The sequence below is a fragment of the Equus przewalskii genome, chromosome 9, assembly GCF_037783145.1.
Source record: "Equus przewalskii isolate Varuska chromosome 9, EquPr2, whole genome shotgun sequence".
Lineage (NCBI taxonomy): Eukaryota > Metazoa > Chordata > Mammalia > Perissodactyla > Equidae > Equus > Equus przewalskii.
The window spans coordinates 81,213,151-81,235,608 of NC_091839.1; the positions used below are offsets into that span (position 1 = coordinate 81,213,151).

At 43.0% G+C, this 22,458-nt stretch overlaps 1 protein-coding gene across 3 annotated transcripts in view; it reads left to right on the forward strand.

Moving 5' to 3' along the window:
- PDE7B (phosphodiesterase 7B) overlaps window positions 1–22,458 on the forward strand; it is a 293,310-nt gene that overhangs the window by 136,096 nt on the left and 134,756 nt on the right. Inside the window, exon 1 of one of the 3 annotated variants that reach the window (XM_008528288.2) lies at window positions 18,617–19,721. The exons of the other annotated variants lie outside the window; for them this stretch is intronic. Coding sequence (XP_008526510.1) covers window positions 19,484–19,721 — 238 coding nt within the window. The 5' untranslated portion in view covers window positions 18,617–19,483. Of the gene's footprint in view, window positions 1–18,616; window positions 19,722–22,458 lie in introns of those variants that run through there. 3 annotated transcript variants of the gene reach the window in all.

A 22,458-nucleotide genomic window follows, 5' to 3' on the forward strand; every position in this document is an offset into this window, starting at 1 on the left:
CTAAGGCTTGGGAGGTAAAGTCAGTCGCCCACTGTCACACAGCAGGATTATGACACAGCCAGCGTTTCAGCTGAGACCTGCTCCTGAGTTCTGGCCTTGCCCCTGCACCACGCCACACCTACCAGGCGGGCAGGCCTTGGGCGAACTCAGCCATCTGGAACAGAACAGGGAAACCAGAAGGAAGCCAAAAGGACTTCTGAAAATACAAGACAAAGTCGCTGGCACTCTCATCTGTGCATTCTAAGAGAAATTCCCAGAAGCTAACTCTAAGTCTACTTATTTACAAGAATAATGCGTTTCAAGGACACTGTTAACCAGCTTGGTCATCTGGTTTCACAGTCTCTAGAAGTTTCAAGCAGTAGAATTGAAGGTAGGAACAGATAGGTACAGCCAATTGCCTTGAAAACAATAAACATGACTTCTGAAAACCTGCCAAGAGCTGACACAAAACTTTTAAAAACCACAGGAGCCTGGAGCCATTTAGCATAAGGGCAAAAACCTGAAAATATCCAAATAGCCCTTGAATATAATTGATATTCAACATAAAATCATTTAAATTGTTAAAACAGGATGGAAATGCATTATGCATTTTATATAAAAAACAAAATTTCATCCAAATATTCTTTTTTTTAGTTCAGAGACCTAAATAAGAAGTATCAGGGAACCGGCCCCATGGCCCAGTGGTTAAGTTCACACACTCCACTCCAGCAGCCCAGGGTTCATGGGTTCAGATCCTGGGCGCAGACCTACATACGGCTCATCAGGCCATGCTGAGGGGGCGTTCCACATAGAAGAACTAGAACGACTTAACAGCTAGGATACACAACTATGCACCGCGGCTTTGGGGAGGGAAAAAAAGAAGTATCTCTAAAAAAGAAAAATCACTTACTAACCTCCTCTGTTGATAGTATTAGCTAAAGGGTTACGACAAAATTAATTTTTTCATCATTAACCCTGAAAACCTAAACACATAAACTTCTTGGCTTTGCTGGACTTTCTTCTGTCACATATAACTCTTTGAATGGGGTAATCAAAGTCGTACTAAAGGCCGGCCTTGCATTGGGCAGTATTCAAGCAGCGCTGACTAGTACGAGAAATGGGTTCTCACATCATTTAAGAAGGAGTTGGAAACTTTTAATTTTGCCACTAAAATTTCAGCAGAAAGTATGGTCAAGAAGAAAAGGAACACATTTTCTGGAAACAGACATACACAAACTCCTAAGCATCCTTACTTTAAGCATTTTTTGACTGAACATGTTGTAACTCAACACACTTTTACAACCTGAGTTCCACAGCCCTGGGAAGTTAGGGGTTGTGATGCAGTGGATAAAATTTCAACAGTATTAGACAGTGACTTGGGATTTTAAAAGGCACAGTTGTCTTCTGACTTTTATCTCTAGCTTTTCATGCAACTTGGGACAAGTCGTTTGATTCCCACAGGAGTCCACACCTCAGCATGATATATAATCAGTCCCAGCTCGCAGATTACTGAATCCAACTCGAGTAGGGAGACACACTTGCACCCCTAGAGTCCTTGAGAAGCCCATCAAATGAGGGCCAGACACAACTGCAGCTGAGAGATGGAACGATTTTCCTCTTACCTATTCCTTATTTAGAGCTTTACTCCAGTATATTCTCTATTTAGTCTCAGACTCCTATTACATACGCCTAGTTCAGGGTAGCTCCATGCCGATCAGATCAATACACAGTCATTCTGGGACTATCTTCTTCGTTTGGAGACTCTTGGTCCTTCTCCAAGGTGGTCTCGGACAGACTTGGAAATATCGTACAATGGACTTAGCCCGTGAGCATAATGGCCAACCTGATGAAATGCAATCGACTCTTCAGCATCACGAACAATCTTGCACTCACCCCAGTCAAGATAAAGAAGGCTAGCACTTGGCATGTATCTGCACTCTCCTGCCACTTGAGATCCAACGAAAACCTTTGAACACTGACGATGAAAAGAACATGGTGCTTCCCCATTAGTAACTCAAAGCAAAACAATACAAAATATTGTTACCTTAAAGAAATCCGACAAATTTCTGATGTTTCTTAAGATATTTATTTCCATACTTTAAAAATATGTATATCCTTATTACAAAAAAATTTTGATGACCCTGCTTTGTTGATTCCCTGAATATGGGCTCAGCCTAAGTATTAACTGATTTCTGTAGCCAACTATCTCACCTTCAGGGGAGTAAGCCTAGGGTTTCCCGGCCCTGCAGGCCCAGCATTGGCTCATGGCCACCCACCCAGCTCAGACTCCACTTGTTGTAAAAATGTAGTCTCTCCTTGCATCCACTGCAGGGAGTCAATATGCATATTACTAAGGGGATTCTTTAAAGTACAACCCTAGAAGTAAATACTACAGAAATGCAAAGTATTGTTTTCAAAATGGACCCGTTTCTGAGGTTAATAAATGCTCTTCTGGGAATAAATGTTTCACCCAAGTAAGACGAATAAAGTTAAGGACATTCCAAAACTATTTATCCAACGTTCTTCTAGTAAATTACAGGATGCCTTGCAAGAATTGCATTGTTTCATATGATTAAGAAATTAATTCCCAGAAAACAACCTTTTTAATTTTACAAAGAGTGAAAATAAGTGACAAGGATGTTGAGCAGATAATATAGCTAAACAAGAAGAAGAAAAAAAAGCCATCAAATTGTACAAGCATTCCTATTAGGGCTGACACTGACCCTGTTACTCATCCAGCTGCAGATGCACAAAATGTACACCACCAAATAGGCTTTTTATCATTTTTCCCCCAATGCACTCCATGGTTTGAAATATTTTGTCTATGAAACTGCATTAATTTGGCAATAATTATTTTGTTTTTCCTTTTTCTTCTTTATTAACCACAATCAATTAGACCTTGTGCTCAACAAAGGAATAATATTACTTCACTGAGTTGATATAACTAAAATTAAAAGTAAAATTTTGACATTTTTGGCAATCTGCATGATTTTCTGAAGGCTAAATATTTTATCTCCACTACTCTTTTATATATATATATATTTATGCTTTTGAATATTTATATATGTTATATTTAGCCACCTAATATACTGAAATATGTATGGTAATATAATATAGTCTTTAAATACATTGAGAAAATAACTTATGGGTCTTGATTCTCTATCTTACTGTCTCTCTGAGGCAGAAAGCTACTCATCAAATTCAATCTTCTCTTTTCACAAGGGAGAGTGTTAAGCGCCAGAGTGATTATTAGCTTCTTCGAGATCAAACACTCATTAAAAATGGAATTTTCCTTTGTCCATATAACCCCTCTGCCACCAATCCCATCTGTTGCTGTGGTCTTTCAATAAGCACCCATATTAAGAGCAGACGGTTCATAAGAGAATTGTTCCCACCAAATGACTATGGTTCAGGTCCCCTGTGGTCTCCGCTGTCCCTGACCACTCCAGGCATGAATCTTTCTTCCATAACACACCTTCCTTTATTGTCACACCCGCCTCTGTTTTTCTGTTGCATTGTAACAACAGTGTTTTGGCCTGCCTCTCCCTCTGGGATTATGTCCTTTGGATATCCTACCCTTGGCACTTAGTTCCCTAAGTGTTGACTTGGGGTGGATGCAATTGGTCTGAACTGGACACAGTGTTTTGTTTTCTTTTGTTTAAGTACCTTCTGTATGCCAGTAATTCCCAAATTCACATCTCAGGACTGACTTTTCCCCTTTTCCCTCTACTCAGACTGCCTACTTGACATCTCCTTGGTATCCGAAAGTCATCCCAAACTTCCAATATCCAACTGAGTGCTTGATTAGTACCACATCTAAATATATTGCTTTTCACCCCAGCCAATAATTCGTCCACTAGAACCCAGCTGCTCTCTTTCCCTTGCACGCCAACCCATGGGGGTATTCTAGAGACTCTACCTCCAAAATATTTCCTGGAACTGTTTATTTTCCCTTTCTTCTCTCTGCTACCACTCCAGCCAAGCTGTCGTCCTTTCTTTCTTGAATTTTATTAGCCTGCTAGCCAGTTTGTGCTTCTACTCTTGCTCCTATGCAATTCCTTCTCCACAGAGCTGCCAGTGTGATCTTATGAAAACTACATTGAATCATGTCACCCTTCTTCCAAAAACCTTCTAATGGCTTATCATCACACTGGGAATGACACTCAAAATCATTTCTCTAATTTGCGCAGCCCAGCATTGTCTGGCCCAGAATCTCACATCATGCACGCTCCTCCCTTGCTCACTGAATCTGTCACTCTGCTCGTCTTCGTTTCTCAGATACAGCAAGCTACTTCTTGCCTTCAGATCTTTCCCCCAGTTCTTTCTGCCTGAAATCCTCTTCCCCAAGTCTCTGCCTGGCTGGCTTCTTCTTGTCACTAATTTTCAGCTCAAACATCACTTAGTTCAAGAGGCCTCTCCTGACCATAAAGTTAAAATACCCCCTTAGCCACTATTTTATCAAGTAATTTAAGTTTTTGTGTCTTATAGCCCTTACGAGCACGGAGTACTTTCTTGTTAACGTATTTGTGAGCTTGTTCATGTGTTTTCTTTCCTCGCTGAAATGGAAAGCCTGCCGGGTTCAGAGCTTTGCCTCGAGCCATGACCGGGGCTTGGCCCACAGCAGCTGCCTCATAAATGTTTGCTGCTCAGTGCTGTTCAATTCACTCCCCTGCCTTGATGATGACAAATGCAAGGAGAGCGAAGGCCTGTGCCTTAGAGTCTGGCTGAAAAAGGTTCGTCCTCTGGAGCCAAGAGATTGCATCTCTTTTCCATTCTCGGCACCTCCCCGTTGTTTCTGTGAAGACTGGCTGCTAATGTGTAGTGACCTTCTGTCCCCAGCGGTTCCATCCTTTGGGCTCCAACATTGATTTTCCTCCTCTTGGGGCCTGAAGAGCCAGGGTGGTCCCTTCTGTCCAGTTCCCCTGACCATGGGCAGTGACACCCAATGTGCAGGAGTGGAAGCTACCCGGGGATCAGCAGGGATGACTACCTTCCCTGCCCCAGCAGTGTGTTGGGGGTTGCAGGCAGCACCTGTGTGTCCTGTACATGAAATGGTGTCCCTTCCCCAGAGCTGGCCTAAGGCCTTGGGTGGGTAGTGACCAAGCTCCTTCTGGAATCAGATTGACTTGCCCACCAGGGAATACTGGCTGACAGGGTGAGAGAAACTACAAAGCATTATTTCTATTAAGTCTTAGTGATGGAAACCAGAAAGAGGAAGAGAGGGACAGAGAGACAGGGCAGGCTCAGAAAAAGACATCAGCTCACTTGCCCATTTTACCACTCCTCTAGGGGACTCGGAAACCTTCTTTCTTCCCAACTAGCCATTTGCTGGTGCAGTTCCACACTGGCTGAATTTCCATCAGGCCACTGGGAGACTCCTGCTTGTTCCCCAAATTATGGAGCTGCTTTCACATGCCCATGAGGCCACTTAGGTGTGCACGGTCATTCATTCATTCATTGCATGAATAACCTGCTCTGATCAATGGTATGATAGTAACATCACTCTTGGCCCAGACTCATCTCTCAGTGCACAAGATCCCAGGTTGTGAAAGGTATTGCCAGGTCTGACAAGCTCAGAGACATCCTACAACTCTCAAAGTAGAGTTTAGCCTGTACAGACTGAGCAGAACTCTAAACAGAATTTGATGCTTAGAACCATTCTGTCTAAACCCTTGATGTAATACAAAGACCATCAAATCTCCTGAGTTGTCCCCTAGTCCCACACCACACTAACCTCACCAGTGTCCCTCTCCACTCTTCAACAAGGGGACTGAAGAACAGACACGATCATTCAGAGTGGCTCCCTAATAATGGCTCTCATAACAATCGTCCCTTGAACAGGGCACCTTTCCTTCACCATCCCAGTCCCCTGGCGGTGGAAAAGAAAGCCATTCTCTCACTTTCTTTCAACACAGTCAGCTTCCACCATCTCTTCCAGTGCAAAAATCAGCTCACCCTCTCACAAGAAACCCCTGAATTCTTCATTACAGGAGCCATCCCATGGCAAAAAAGTGAAGACTTTTTGAAGTTGTTTTCCTTTTTCAGGCCACAGGGTTACCATTAGGAAATTGCTACTTTAATGCCCTGAATGATGTTCCTGAGACCTGAAGAGGGAAAGGACTTCCTGAGAGGCTCCATTGCCAGCCGGGAGCACGCTTTTCGTGATGTCCTAGGGGACTGGCTTATAGGTGACAAGGTTTTATCAAGAAAGGCTTTGATAACTCACTAAATGAATTCTTTGATGGAAAGCTAGGAAAGAACGACATTTTGAAAAATTGTCCTCTAGGAATAGTTATGTTGTAACGGGTTTCTAGAGATTTAGGAATAAACTAGTTCAGTGCTCAATGTCTATGGCCGTCAATTTAGATCACACCAGAAAAAAATCATTTTAACCACACTTTATAGAATTGGATCTGAAGAACCTTCCTGATGATCTAAAACACGTGTTACAAGTTAGAACATGAGGAAAAGAGACGGCAGCAGACCAACACTGAGGTGAAGGGCCCGGCAGCCAATGGCCTCCAGGGTCTTGGAGCAGGCTTGAGGATCATTGCTCACGAAATTCCTAACTTTTTTTCTTTCCTCTTTTGTTTCTTTTTTCATTATCTTTGTCTTCCTTTTCCCCAATCTCCCTGGCCACTCCACAGCAAACATATATCCTTTATGTTTCCTTACTTTTCCCTCTTCTGTCTCTTCCCCTCCACGTATCACTTTCTGGTTCTACTGATGGAACCGAGGCCTAAAGGGGTTGCTGGTGCCAGCTCCGTGGAGAAGGGAGCAGGTGCCCTGGAGATCTAACAGCTGGCTTTATTGAATGCTACTTTATGCCTGGTTTTGTTCTGTATACTTTCTGCATATGCTTCCATGTAATCCTCTCAGTTGTCCCAAAGGCTCAGTCTACTTTTCCCAACACCATCATTCTATGGGAGAATAAAGGCTGTTTAGTTTTTTGTTTCTGAAAACTCTGTCTCCAAAGGTTCTAGAGGAAAAGCCCCCAAGAAATGCCAGTTTGAAGAAAATAGATGTAAGTGGCACATTTGACCTATAGGTTAGAGATAAGAAAGATGCAGCAACTGCACAATTCCCAAATGAAACCTCAAGTGGATTTCTATGACCAATCTCTTTTATTTGCACGTTTGTGCTCTTGAGGGAAAACGTGACTTTGCTAACCATGTTAATGGGTGAAAGTTCTAACCCTTCAACAATTTCAGGAAAACCAGTGTATGGTTTAGGTCAAAGAGAGTACTTGGTTTTGCAACACCAAGATTCCCTTCTGAGGTTTCCCAAAAATGCTGTGGCTATCCCACACAGAACTCTCTCCATATTTTTACAGCCAAAACAATAGTGCTATTTCAGCATCCTTGCAATCTAGACCACTTTGGGAGGTACTGTAAGGAAGCTAACAAAAAAAACAAATACCTGTACTCTTATAACCTAATATCACAAAAGTAAAATACAGAATTTACTTGCAAGATGGATATAGAGACAAATGCTAATAAAACAAGCCATCAATTATAATGTGTTTAATATCTGTAGAGAGACAAATGGAATCATCAGACTTAATTGGGTTTAGTCAAGCAAAGGTTTAGAGTATTTACTACTATTTCAGATAGGTGAGTGAATTTATTAATAAATCATCACTGAGGACAGGAACAGGGAAATACCAAGAGTAGCTGACCATCCTGAACATCAGATGATTTGCGCCAGGGATTGTACTTTCCTTGCCTTGGGGACATTTCTGAAGAGCCATGCCTTTCTGTCACTTTGCAAAACCTTTGAAAAGAAGGTGCTATATAAAGGTGATGTGAAATTTCTAGGTTCACATTTCCTAGAAGAAGGACTGTGAATATAACTCACTAGGCAACCACATTTACCACGTGAAAGTAAAGCCAAAGGAAGCAACTAGGGCAGAAAGCAGAAGATGCCTGGTCTGCTGGAAACATGGCTGTCGTCAGCTTCATCTCAGATCTGTTACCACAGGACAGAAGTCAGCTGGGGGCCAGATTTGAATTTCCCACATGTACTATCGTCCATGCAAAAAGTGACCCAAGTCATTTCCTAAACACTCAGAAAAACTTCAGGCTCTCTTTTTTTGCTCTGTTTCTATCCAAGCTATTTAAAATGCACGGATGCAGCTGGTACCGTGATACTGTAAGCAGCCTTGCTAAATGGCTCCGAAAGGAAAATACCTGTGCAATGTCCTGGGTAAATCTGGTGGACTCCATTCACCAATCCCACATCGTCCTTCTCTGGTTCTTCAGCCTCAAGAATCTAGGTCAGAGGGAGAAGAGTTGCTGCTGTAGTTAGGTTTAAAGAACATAGAGATACTCTGATATTCTTCCGTGACTACCCCAAAGAGCCCAGTGTGTGGCTGCGGCAATCACAAGTGATGGCATGGGTCGATCAAGCCTCTTTTCATTAGGAATGCAGTTGCTTTAGGAGTTTAGGGTCTGATCTGAAGGAATCACCCCCCCCCCCCCCCCCGTTTTTGAAAGGAGACCAGACATTTGTCTAACTTTTTTACAATGTCTGTGTGTGCCCATGTTCGTTCTCTCTAGTCCTGCTGAGACAGCAAGACTTTCCTCAGCACTTCCCGGATGAAGGTTGTGGCAAAGATCTAAGGTCCAGCCTGTTGGCACAGTCATGACCACGAAGGCAGTGAACACGGCTTGAGGGACACAAGAGGCAATCCTGCTGTGAAGAACAGCTACAGAAAGAGGCGCTGGCTGTCGTAATTGTTCTTTCTCACTTGCCCCACTTAAATGTTGATGACACAGCCGGATACACTTACAGTCTGGAATGAAGCAGCGTTCCTACTGCCTTATCCTAACCACACAGGAGTGTGGAAGAGTGCTGAGAGGGTGTGCTCTGGACTCAGCTTCCCGGGGTTCAAATCGCTCTTCTAGATCCTGATAGCCTCTGAATCTTGAGCCAATTCCTTTCATGGGGGTCGTGATAGTTCCGACCTCATTTAGCTTCTTGTAAGGATAAAATAAGGCACTTCATATAAAATGCTTAGGGCTGTACCGGGGACATAAGCACTCAAAGGAAGTGTTTGAGCTCAGGTCTGTGGGGACCCAGAGCTCATGCTGTCTGGATAATACTGGATCATTGGCAAAATTAGAAAGCGATCCGCTGTGGACTGAGTGTTTGTGTCCCCCCAGAAATTCAGATGTTGAAACTCTAATCCCAATGTGATGGCATTTGGAGGTGGGGCCTTTGGGAGGTGATTAGGTCATGAGAGTGGAGCCCTCATGGTGAGATTAGTGTCCTTTTAAGAAGACGCTGTAGAAAGATGATCTGTCTCTACCATATGAGGATGCAGCAAAAAGCAGCCCAGGGAAACGATCCCCACCAGAACCCGACCCTGCCGACACACTGGCATCAGACTTCCAGACGCTAAACTGTGAAAAATAAATTCTGTTGTTTAAGCCACGCAGTCTGTGGTATTTTATTATAGCAGTCCGCACTAAGACATGATGTAATTGAAATAGTTAATTTATCTCTAAAGTCCTCTAAAACTCTAAGGTTACATGAGTCCCCCTTCTTTGCTCTCTTGGAATAAGAACTTTTCCTAAGCTACCCATTTTCCAGGAACACAGCATCAACTCACCTGAGAAAAGTAGTGAGAGTTTTCTTAAAGTTTTAAAATCATGACAGCTAAACTTTTAAAAATTCTATCAGCAAATAAAAAATAATCATCAAAACGTAATTAGCTGCCCACATTTTTCTGGCTAGGTGCAAACTCTATTTAATATAGCTCATGATATTTTTAAGTTTTAAATAGAAATTCCTAGAATTTGTCAAGATACAGAAAAATTTAATGAAAAGAGTTGGTTGTCATCGTTATTAATAACAAACCCTCGTGGAGAGGTATTGTGTCCACATTAATAGCACAGCATTACAATTCACCAGGCTTTATAGTTTGGTATATATATGTCAGCTTCCCCACTAAGTTTGTAAACAATTTTAATGGCAGGAACCACGTTTTTGTATATCAAGCATTTAGCATGGGGCATCCAATCAATTATTAACCTCTCAATAAATGCAACTTGAATGAATGAATGGATGAATGAATGAAGGGTACATTGCTAGGATTTTATGTTACAAACTCTGAAGCATAGGTCCCTGTACTGTAAACTGGAAGACAAGCAAGAGCGTCAAAGACAAACAGCGATAAAAGTAAAGTTACTCACAGATAAATAAAGTGGAGAGGTGCTGCTTTATCTACACAGAAGGGGCGATTAGAAGTGGGGCACAAAGACTCCACGAAGAAAATGGGACTTTTTCTAATTAGATGAATGGAACAATCTTTCCCAACAAAGGGAAGAATAATGTGAACAACACCATATTAGTTTTCTATTGCTGCTGTAACAAATCACCACTAACCTAGTGGCTTAAAACAATACGAATTTGTTGTCTTACAGTTTTAGAGATCGGAAGTCTGAAGTGGCTCCCACTAGGCTAACATCAAGGTGTCTGCAGGTCTGTATTCCTTTCTGATGGCTCTAACAGAGGCTTCGCTTTCTGTCTTTTCTTTCTTTTAAAGGCCGCCCTCATTCCTTGGCTCCAGGGCCCCTTTCTGTCTTCAAAGCCGGCAATGGCCAGAGAATCTTTCTCACATCTCATCACACTGACACTGCATCTCCTGCTTCCTTCTTCCACACTGAAGGACACTTGAGATTACTCTGGGCCCATACAGCTAATCCAGGAGAGTCTCCGATTTTAACGGCAGCTGATTAGCGACCTTAATTCCATCTGCTGCCTTAATTCTTCTTTGTCATGTAACCTAACATACGTTCTAGGGAGCAGGATGTGGACATCTTTGGGAGGCCATTATTCTGCCTACCACACAGGATATCAGAGTGCTGCTAGCATGTATGGGCAGCAAGATGATTTCCATAGAAATTTTGTCTGTTAAACGTATGTTTGGGTGAGTTTACAGGACTAGGTGAGTGGGAGCCTGTTTGCGAAAACTCAAGTGCCCAACAAAGGGATTTGGACTATTTTTGTAAGTAATAATTCTCTTTGTGTCAAATTAATATTCACATTTGCCATTACTTTTCATTTGTTACATATTTGAAAGTGACATGATAGCAAGGTATGTCTACTTCACAATGCCACAAGTTTTAAAGGTAAATAAGACTTCGCTGAAATTTTTTAATGGTTAATGAGAGACTTGAAAAACACATTTTGATAGTAGCTCAATCAATCAACTCCTGAAAGTTTGAAAGCAGAAAAGAAAGTACTAACAGCATTAAAAAGACCTTTATGAAAAGACCAGTGACAAGCAGCTCTGGAGTTGACCCTGAACTCTACCAGAGACACACAAACATAAGAGCGGCAAGGAATATGAACACACGCAAGTCAGAGGCAGGTATATTTTACCTTGCACTTAAATAGGCAACATAATGTTAACATCGAAAGCAAACATAGATCAGAGAACAAACAAATGCAAGGAGTCCCAGTATCAGAATGCAGAAGGGATGCAGGAAGGAGGTCATGGAGCACAGAGAGCAGGACTCAGATCAGAGAAGAAAATAGAGCTGGACCAGCTAGTAACCATGTCCTATAGGCAGAAAGATACCCAATCATTTTAGATAATTTATGGAGTAGAAGGAGCAAAATTTAGTTAGAATTTGACTGTGGGGTGAAAAAGAAAGTTACCAAAAGGAACCTCTTTTGATGAGAATCTTTTGGTGATGAAGATCTTATGCATGCATCAATATTGTCACATATTCTGTGTGCTGGGCTGTCTTTCCTTCATGATGATGGTATTATTCTCCTAGCAACACTACGTATCAAAAAAGGGGCTTCATCGGGAATCCCAGACTGGCCTACACAGAGAACGTGTTGTGTACTGTCTATATACCAGCCAAGTGGCCTCAGTTTTGCTTTTCACCTTCGATTCTCCTGCCATCACAATGAAAAACAGGTTCTAAAATTATCTAAAATAAGATCCATGATATATATTAGTTTTTATTCCAACATCTGCCAGCTTTCTCTTTCTTGCTTTTTAGTTACGCCCATGGATGACAGGAACTATAGGTGTTTGTCATCATAGCAAAGCAATTAGTCCTAGAAAGAAGCAGAAAGATAATGGAGGAAAAATACAGCAAACTGTGTTTCCAATTACCAGCAGATGCTTCCATTTGTTCTAAGCGTTCTTCTTTAGTTCACTGTACACACTTTTAATCATATAAATGTGGCAGTGCTCTGGTCTCATGCTCTTGATTACCCTTGTCTTCCAGTTGATTTCACGTACCTCTTGCTTGTGGCATCACTTTCCCATGAATTCCATGTCTGGGGCTGCAAGAAACTCTGGGCAATACCTGATAAAGAGCACAGCCTGTTGCTGTTTATTTTATTTATTATTTGTGGGTTTTTGTGTGTTTCGCTGAGGCTGTGACATTGCAGTATGGTTCTCTGAGTCAGCAGCACCATTGGCCGCAGGCGGTAGTGCCATAAATGCCTACTTTTCTTTTTACCATCTTTGCTTTGTGGAATCATCTGGTCACCAGTCATTCATGCTGGGAATATGACCACCAGAAAGAGTACCAGGCTTCATCCAAAGACCACTTTATGTGGACTTTTAACAAATCGAATGAAGGAGCCAGGGTCCATGAGAGTATCCTTGATGGTGGAGATCAAAGACTCGGAGTCTTGCCTGTATCCGATCATTCTGAAAACAGCAACAGGAGGCCAGCAAAATGCTGGAAAGGAGGAGGAATACCAAACTGACCTAAGTGAATTTTGTCTGGCAGCTGGTGAGAAAAGATTCTCAAAAATAGCCATTTGGTTTTGAATTTAAGACTCCATCATATATATTATTCATTGCAGTGGCTTATATTTGATATTCAACACTTTCTTTAACATTATTTCATAAAAGAAAAGAAACAAACAAAACAAAATTTAGAAGACAAGCAGTGACTCGATGTCATGAACGTCCCTGCGTTCTGGTTGCTTGTTTCCAGCTGAGTGTTGGACTTTTGCTGCATTTTCTTTCATAAATAACTATTACGTGAGAGGCATAAAATGACTGCCATGTGATAGTCCTCTAGCCTTTCTCCTGGAAGTGTGGTCCACAAACTAGCAGTCTCTTCATCCCCAGGATCCCAAAGAAATGCAGAGTCTCAGGTCCCCACCCAGACCTGCCCAACCAGAATCCACACGGTAACAGCTTCTCCACGTGTTGTATGCAAATAGCGCGTGCGAAGCATTCCTCTAGACAAGCAACTGAGGGACACCGTTTGGCATAGACATTTTATATAATTCATAGTCACTAGGATGTAGTAAGTGAAAGAAAGGGGGAAAAAAAGAATAATTTGAAGAGGCAGTAGGATCACACTTCATATACATATAGCAGCTGAAATCTCCTTCTTCGAAATTGACCTTGAACTCTATGAACATAAACATAAATGAATGCAAGGGAAAAAATATATCCTGTTGGAAGATCTTATTTCTTACCATTTTCTCATCTTCCCTTTATGTTGCCTATATTGATAATCTTTGTATATCTTATTAGTGATCTAGTTTATTTAGATCTTATTAAGAAAAAAAGCCTCACTCGGGCATGTCCCAGCAGTTATTCGAGGATGTCTGGATCATCTCCCCACCTTGAGATCTTCTCAGCCTGGCCTAATTCTTGAGAGCATCCAGAACTCATGCATCTCACTTGCAAAAGAAGTGGAAACATATTTCAGGCTTTCTTTAGGCCACTTTTTAATCTTATATTTGGTTTTACACGCTACACTTCTTTTAAAAACACTTACCAATTAAACAGAGATCAGCTAGGAATGATCAAAATTATAAAAATGTTTGAGGAATAAAGACCCCAAGGAAAAAATTTGAGGCCCACATAAGTTTGTTTAGGGAAATGAGGCCAGTGGGAGGCCAGAAGACACATGTTCACTACCGGAGCATACGATGCAAAGCTGTACAACTCATGCACATCAAACACACCCATTAGTCATTGTGAACTGAAGTTGAAGTTCCCAATCAAGGAAACCTATGCAGCATTAACTAGAGCACCAAATAGCCCATAGTAAAGATCATGCAGGCTTACATCCCAGACATGATTCGTGGCTGTTATCACACTTCCAAAATGCAGTTACAATGAATATTTGTCCCATTGAGCCACTTCTGTTGCATATTTTGTCCTTCACCTATCTAATCTCATTCACACTTTCATCATTTTGCTTATCTTCCCCACCTTTATACCATTAAATCCCTCACTCTCTCTCGCATTGGGACCACTCTCCAGTACTCTCTCTCCAATACCTTCTCTTTGATTTCCTTTACTCCTGCATCCTCATGAGCATATGAATTTCCAAAGTGGGGCCTACTTCAAAGGTTGGGAGATTTGACTTTTCAACCTTCTAACAGATTCCAGGAAAGTATAGCCAAAATTTGAGTTTAGGTAAATTGTCAATTATGATTTCTTATAGTTTAAAAATAGTAATTTTCAAATTTTATGGTACATTACAATTTATAAATAACTCATAGTGCAACCTTATTTCATTCTTACAAGATCCCAGTGAGATGAATAAGGTGGTTTTTGCCATCATACTTATTTATAGATGTCGCTGAGTTTGAGGCAAAGCTCAGTGGTGAGTTCAGTTTTTTGAAACACAGTTTTTAAAACCCTAAGATCAGTAGTCTTGGAGGGCTACTTTGAAGATTTCATTGTTGTAGCTATTTTTTAAGAAGTTGACACATCTGAATATGAAACTGTGAAGTGTTCTCTACCACCACTTAAAATCTTTCACAATCGGAAATAAGTTCTGAAATCCTAGAAAGGTTTCAGCCAGAGGATGCCATCATCTCACAGGAAAGCATCAGACGTTCAGTAACGGAGAGAGAATAGCAGGTCATATTTAGCAGCATAGGGGGAGCAAAGTGCAGAAATCCAGTCTCCCTACCATTTTCTTCTCAACCCCTGTGTTACTAGATTCATTTGTTGTAGGCTAACTGTCAGAGACAGTAAACCGTGCAGTAGTTAAGATAGCTGAGAGCCAGGATAGAGGTCTTGTGCCACCTAAAACCTCAGTTTCTCTCTTTAAATGTACAAAGAAAAGGAATAGAGAAGAGGTAACTCAGTGAAAACGAGAATCAAGGTGGGAGAGGCCGGCAGGTCCCCAGTGCCTGAAAAAGGACCAGGGGCTGGCACAAGAGGGTCTCCCTTCTGCAGTTGCTCTTGCTATTAATACACATTTGCAGAGTGACGAAGAGAATACTTGGTTGTAGTTTAGACACCTGTTGTGAAGTCAAACTAGGAATCTGTCAGCTCAACCCCTTCTGCTTCCGCTTCTGCCACCTCATCTTCCCTCATCTTGCCCCATCCTCTCTCCCCTCTCCACCACGTGACAGTGGGAATATGTGCTGCCTTCTATGGTCGGTCTGTAGACCAAGTCCTTTTCCCTACTTGCTGGCATCGTTCCTCGAGATTAGTTAAGGCCAAAGTTATTACATTTCTATTTCTCCTGAAGGACGCTGTAAATTGTTTGAGCTTCTTCTACTTAGACTACATTAAACAAAGTTGAAAGACCTGTTTTTCCTTCCTCGCTCCTTTTGAATTTCATTTGAATTGCATTTGTGAAACCAGGGTGGTCATAAGTGTGTATGTGGTTTACACATCCGTCTTTGAACTGATGGAGAGGAAAAGTCAGGACAAAATGAATAAACTCCCTCAATAGTTTGAAATTTTTCTTTAAAGATAGAAGAGGGATGGGAGTTAATAAGTGTACAAGGTACTTCCAAAACATCTGAGTGAGAAGACTTTCATTAAAATGAAGTTTTGCAAGAATCTATTGATTGACTCAAAGTGATAGAACCTTGAAATGCACATATATTTCTAAGTTCTCAGTTTTTAGAAGTTTACACTCTCTAAAATGATTAGAAATATTTAATATTGTTAATATTTTCTTTTTATGTCTTCTATAATAAGGGCTTATTTGCTTAGTGACTAGAGCAGCTGTTCAGTCTACAGGTTTCTACATAGTCCCCCAAACACCAGAAATTCTTCAAAATGATCCAGATTCTAAATCATTATGAATCTTCGACTTTTTTCTTGGTTATATACTTTAGTATTGTGGTTATCAATTCTTTCCTTTAGAGTTGCAAACACACAGCAAAGTATTTTTGATAGAGTTAAGTGTGTCCATTGTAACAAGCTGTTTTGACTTTGTTAGTTCTCATTGCATTTCTTACACACAGGAAAAAAACTACTCTTTTTTCCTCTTAATGGAAAGTTAGATTGACTCACAATGCCTGAAAAAAAAATGAAGTTATTTTGAAAGTCTATCCTAAAATTTCCTATCTGTAGCACAGTAATTATGGATATTAAGATATGTAAGAATCCTTACAAGTCATGTAGAGGAGATCTCTTTGCTCCCTGACTCCTCTGGGCACAGAACCTCCACCCAGCCCCTCCTGCTCATCCCTGGTGACCCAAACTTGAGGCTACAGACACTATCTCAAGGCGAATGATGTTCACTGAGCAAGGGAGAAGTCATAAGTTTACAGGTATGCTCTTCCAGAGTAACTATAAGAAAGACAAAACAGCTCACAGCCCATGAGATGTAACAAAGCACCTTTTGGAGAACTCGTGTGGTTTGGTGATTCTCGTCCAATAAGTGCCAGCATCTCGTCAATTTGTCCCAATCTCTTGAGCCTGCAGTCGAGCCAAAAACCTCCTGAGCCAAGCTTTCTCACAAGATTTCCTGTACTTCCTGTTTCTATGTGAGCCAGAAATACCATGAGAACGACCTTTCTTGTGGTATTTTTGCACTTCTGCCCTGGGACGAAGATAATCCCACATCGGAGAGGATTTTTTTAACTGTGCAATATTTTCAATTTTCAAATCTTCAGGTTAAGCAGATTCCTCTCTGAGAATGCAGGTTTGAGATGGGGTTTGCTGGCCCTAACCCGCCTCCACCAGGAAGTATTCATGTTCAATGATCCAACATTTTGGGACTTCGCTAAGATATTTTTACAAAGAAACATGTAAAACAATATAGAGAATACAGTGGAAATTTATGTCCTTTGATTTAAAAAAAATGTCATTCTTGAAGAAATGTGCAATGTGGAGCTGTATTCTTAATATGTCGGTGTATGTGACATATTATATCATATATTTGTTTTCTTTGTTCTTAACCCCTTTGTTCCAAGGGTCAGGATATCCTGATGCTAAGCACTATTGCAAAATAACTGAACAAAAGTAAAAATAGTCAAACGCTTAGGAAACTCTTCAGTTGTTATGTCAAGGAAGTTTGTGACTGAGGATGAATCTAAGACATTATTCAGGAAATATGCTAATAGGGTGCAGCAGCCTCCATGTACTTATTAAGTAAAATCATCTCAATTCTGGAGAGCCTTCATGCCCAGTCTGATGGCAGGGGAGAGAAGAACTGGAAGGGCTGTCCAGAGCGGCGGGAGTGTCAGACGATGCTCAAATCCTTTCATCTCTCAGCCAAGAGGGAAGTAAGAAAAGGCCCATCTTTCTCATCAGTGGATCCCTGATTACTCCCTAATTGGTTGTATGAATATCTGGCTGTTACAGGGAGAGCTGTCTGGTCAATATTTTAATAATGAAATTCATGAGCAGTAGTGTCTTCGGTGTCTTTTATTGTTGTTTCAGACTCGCAAAGGACGTTGACCCTTCTTCATCCATTGGGACAGAGAGTAGGTTTGCCAGGGTACTTTTCCATGCATAAAAAAAGAAAATCCACTTAATTCAGTGTGGAAAGCTAAATTTATTAACCATGGGTTTAGAGGAATAATAACAACAAAATTGCAGTAGCCTTTGCCGGTTTCAACTTTTAAAAAACGAGGTGAGGGCATGGAAATAAAACACGCCCTGCAACCGTCTTCTCTTCCCCCCAAGTCTGCTCTTCTCTCCCCTAAAGAGACATCAAACGACTGTTGATAAACCAGCCCTGAAAGGAACGCAGAGAGGAGCCATAGATTGCACACCAGCAAAGTCAGGTGCCAGGCAGAATCAAGCCCCTTGCAATGCAGAGGTGAGCAGGAGACAGAATTGCTGCAATGGCCTCTGAGGAAACGGGAGCTATCCATGTGAACGCTCAAGTTCAAATTGTTCCTACAAACTCAATTTGCTGGCAAAAGTGCTAAACACAATACCACCCACTTTCGTTGCTGTCTAGTGCTTTTCATAAGCTACAGGGGGCGTCCCCATTTGTTATGTTGGTTCTGACTTCCAGGGTTAGCGCCTCTGTCTCTGAGCAGCCGGACCCAAGACACGTGGCCATGATTGTCCTCAGCTGAACCACTCTCAGGTGGGGACACAGCAGTTAGCGGCCCAAGGACTAAGTCCCCAGTGCTCTGTCTCTGGAAAGTGACTCTTCAATATTTTCTTTCCTTCTTTTCACTGCCATTCTTGCCCCCCACGAAAACCCTTCCAAACTATTATGTATTACTTTCCTTTGAAATGGGTTTTTAACAATCCCAAGCTATGTGCGCGGACTATGCAGCCCCACTGCACGTTTGCGTGGGGCTCTTGATGCTTCCCTAATTCACTGCTCTCAGAGCTAGCTTTGGAATGTGATTCAATGTTATTTCCCTTCCAGCTGAAGGGCAGCTGAGGTTACAAAGGGATTTGACTAATAGGCCAAAACCCAGTTAGGTTTGCTGAGAACCGAAGGACAGCAAAGGGGGGAGGGGTGCGGAGGAGGGAATGTGTGAACTGTAGTGCTCAGGATCACTCCAAGGGCCTTCTGAATGACCCCAGCCCAGGGCGGACGGCGGAGGACAGGCGAGGTGGCCCCCGGCCAGACCTTCCCGAGAGAGGCAGCTGCGAACTGCTTGTGCGGATGCTCAGCTTCCCGGTTTCCGAGAGCTCCGTGGGGCTGGCAGGGCTGCAGTAGGCGAGCTTCTAGGCTTCCCGCACCACGGGGCGCCTCCTTACCTGACACCTTGCATAACTGGACCCCAGAGGACCCCTGGGAGAGGCTGGTGTAAGGGGAGCCCCGCTTCCCTGCCTGAAGTCCTTAGCGACTAAACCAGCTACTTGCAAACTTTGACAAGCACAAAAGAGAACTGAGAACAGATAAATCAGAAGGGGAAAAGCCAATGCAAAAACCTCGATGGCTTTTTTTCCCCTGTTGTCGTTCCAGCTGAAGCCTGGGATTAATTAAGTGCTGTGAAGTCAGCGCCCGACAGAGAGAGAGAGAGAGAGAGAGGGAGAGAGAGGGAGACAGGGGAGAAAACGCGCTCTGTCTCCGAGGATCGAGGACAGCACGGTCCTCGCCAGCGAGAAACCCCGCGCAGGGCATTGCTCTCGGCAGCTGCGTTTGTGCGGGGCCTGGAGGGAAGGACAGGGGGCCGTGCCAGGCTGGAGGAGCCTTGCCTTCGCGAAGCTGGAGAGGATCTCTCGGGGGTCCGCCTTCCCCTGCCTGGGAAGCACTTCCCCTCTGGTGGCAGCGGCCGCGGCGGCGGCGGCGGCGGCAGCAGCAGCCCCAGCTCCTCTCCTGGGGACCAGGGCAGAATGCCTGTGCTGGAGCGCTATTTCCCCTCGGCAGAGCTAGGCAGAAGGTGGACGGCCCCCGAGGGTGTGTTGCCCTCCTCGCCGGCCGGCCGGCCGGGGTGCCAGCAGGGGCCGCTGCCCTGGGACTCGCCAGAGATGATCAGGATGGTCAAGCTGGTCTGGAAATCCAAAAGTGAGCTGCAGGCGGCCAAACAGAGAGGCGTGCTGGAGACTGAAGATGCTCTGCACGGCTTTCCAGGTAAATTGACCGGGAGGTGTGAAAGGGAACAGGGCTCCTTACTGTCAGGCCCTTCCTTGAAGAGCCCCAACCGGAAAAATGGGGCAGGGAGGGAAGACACACTGTGCGGCACAGGGTCCGAGGGCCGTGGGCCGTGATTGACGGGTGTTTGCTCCATGGCAGCAATGCATCTTAAAATTAAGAGGGATGCGGTAGGAGGAGCATGGACTGGAAATCAAGAAACCCAGGTTCTGGGCTCTGTGGGCCACTTGCTCGCCCTGTGGCTTCAACAAGTGGAATGTCCTGAGCATCAGTCCCCAGAGAGAAGGGCTGGAGTTGGACTTTAGTGTCCATCCTGCCTCTGGAACCTCTCGTTGACAGGTCAGAATTCTCTCTGGGAGAATATTCTTCTTGGCTTGCTTTTGTAATGGTTTAGATAAAGTAAAATATATTTTCCAATTGTTAACAATGGAACGGCAGCCTGTATGATGTTCCCAAGACTGACTTTGCCTGGAAGCTTTTTATGTCCTGGGAATGTTGGTAAACTTCCTTGCCTTGGTTTCCCCTTCTGACAAATGAGAGTAACACAAATTCTCTCCTTGATATCAGGAAAAATCAACTCACTCACAAATGTGGAAATGATGATTCACAGGGGCTTTGTCATGTGATGAGAATGTGCTGTGTTTGGGACGGTTGTGGAGAACTTGGCTGTGTTTCTAAGAGTGGGCACCACGACCACAGAGATAGCTAGCGTCCCTGTGCAGGGGCCCAGCAGCTCCAATAACACAGGAAACCAAGCGTGCGTGACCAGCTGTGGGGTGCTCTCCTCCTTTGGGGAAAGTGGTGGGTTCCGTTTAGAAGAACGAACGTGAGCATGTGTTTACACATCAGAAGTCTTGGCTGGCCCTCTGCAGTGGAATCCTGACGTGCCATGGAGGGTGACAGATGGGGGACTAGACAGGAGAGCGACACAAAAAGTTACCTCCCTCTTTCTCATGGAAAGTGACTAGGAAATTAAAACTCGATGAATTTTGTTTTTTATAATTTAAGCCAGAAACTTTTATTAAGTTGCCTAATAATCTAAAAAGAATATTATTAAAAAATAACACTCTGAGCAGAAAACCAAAAGATTTGAAGAAGCACCAGTGTTGGTCTCAGGTAAACAACGAGTGCTGAGGAGAGAGAAGGAGACCAATGAGATAACTGGGAGATGGATGCCCAGGGACACAGGTCTCAGTCAGAAGAAATGAGGTCACACTAAAGCCACCTCATGTTCCATGTGAAAAATGGAACACAAGAAAAATGGAAAAACCCTCCTTGGGCAGAAAACTCAACTGTTACCACTATTCCTTTGTTTCAGTACATTAAATGATTAAAATTCATATTTCAAATTACGTATTTGATAAAACTACCTCATTTAGCAGACGTTAGCATGTTTCCGGAGATATGCGTATATTATTACCTATATTATATGTTAGTGGGTGTTTAATTGCTGAAAAAGCAATACTACAGAGAGAAAACAGCACTCCTGTAACTTTTCTCTCTTAAAAGGTACCTTTTCCTGGACATTAGAAAGCTGAGCTGGTTGAGTCTTACTGTGTCCCCAGACCACTGCCTCACCCTCAGTAGACTATGTCTCCGCAGCCACTTTGGTTCCCAGGGACCCTGCACCCTGGTCTGCTGTCCCCTTTGTCCTGCCTGGGGGAGGTAGGCTCTATTACCACACCTCCCAAAGGCTGTCTGCTTGCCTGCAATTCTTCCCCCCACCCTCCCACTCTCAGGGAGGTGAGGGCCCGCAAGGCAGGGAAGCAAGGGCATAAAGCCTTATCGTCCGTATATGTGGCAGGGGCCGTCGGTGAAGCCCCAAACACAAGATGCTTCACTCCCCAATTGTCTCCTGCTTCTCCCGTCTGGTTCCTGATGCCGCATTTCCCCCTCACCTGAGCTGCTTTGTGCCATCTCACCTAACAGGGTGACAGCAGGGACCTCAGGAACACTTGTAGATATTTCCAAAAATCTGGCATTTTTTCCATTTTTATAAAGCGATGGTTTAAGCTGTACAGGGGTTTACGGTAGAAAGCTCCTCAAAAGAACACCAAGACACGTGATCTCTCTCTCTCTCTCTCTCTCTCTCATATCTGACCCTCACTCAGAGCCCTCAAACCATGTATACTTCGACAATACTGATCAACTTGCCGTCCCTCAAAAACACATCAAGCGGTGCCCTGAATCTGAGCTTTGCCTTATGCTTGGAAGGTCTTTCTCTGACTTGGCCAACTGAAAATGTTTTATTCAAACTACAAAGTCCAGCTCGAGCATCCTTTTCTTTGCAATGACTTTCTTGATCTCCCCCCCCTTCCCGAATCTTCCCCCACAGTCATTTATTCCCTCCTCTTTACTGTCTTTACCTGTAGGGACTGAACATACTACGTTTACAGCATGCAATGTCTTTGCTGTGCTAGCAACTAAAAACAGGAAAATTAAATACTATAACATTCTATGTATATTTTGACTGTGTCTGATAACAGATAAATAGGTTTCCATTTTTAAAAACCATGAAGTTGCAGAAATTCTGAACAGAACCAGCAATCTAGAGGACTTTAGAGATGGGTGTCCCTCTTTCTTAATAAGTTGAATTGAACTTTAAAAGTTCCAGCTTTTCTTTTCATTAGCGAAGGACATCATTATTTTTACTCATACTTAGACAAAACTGGAACTTTCTCACAAATGAAATAGAGAAGTGTTCTGAGATTTTGCT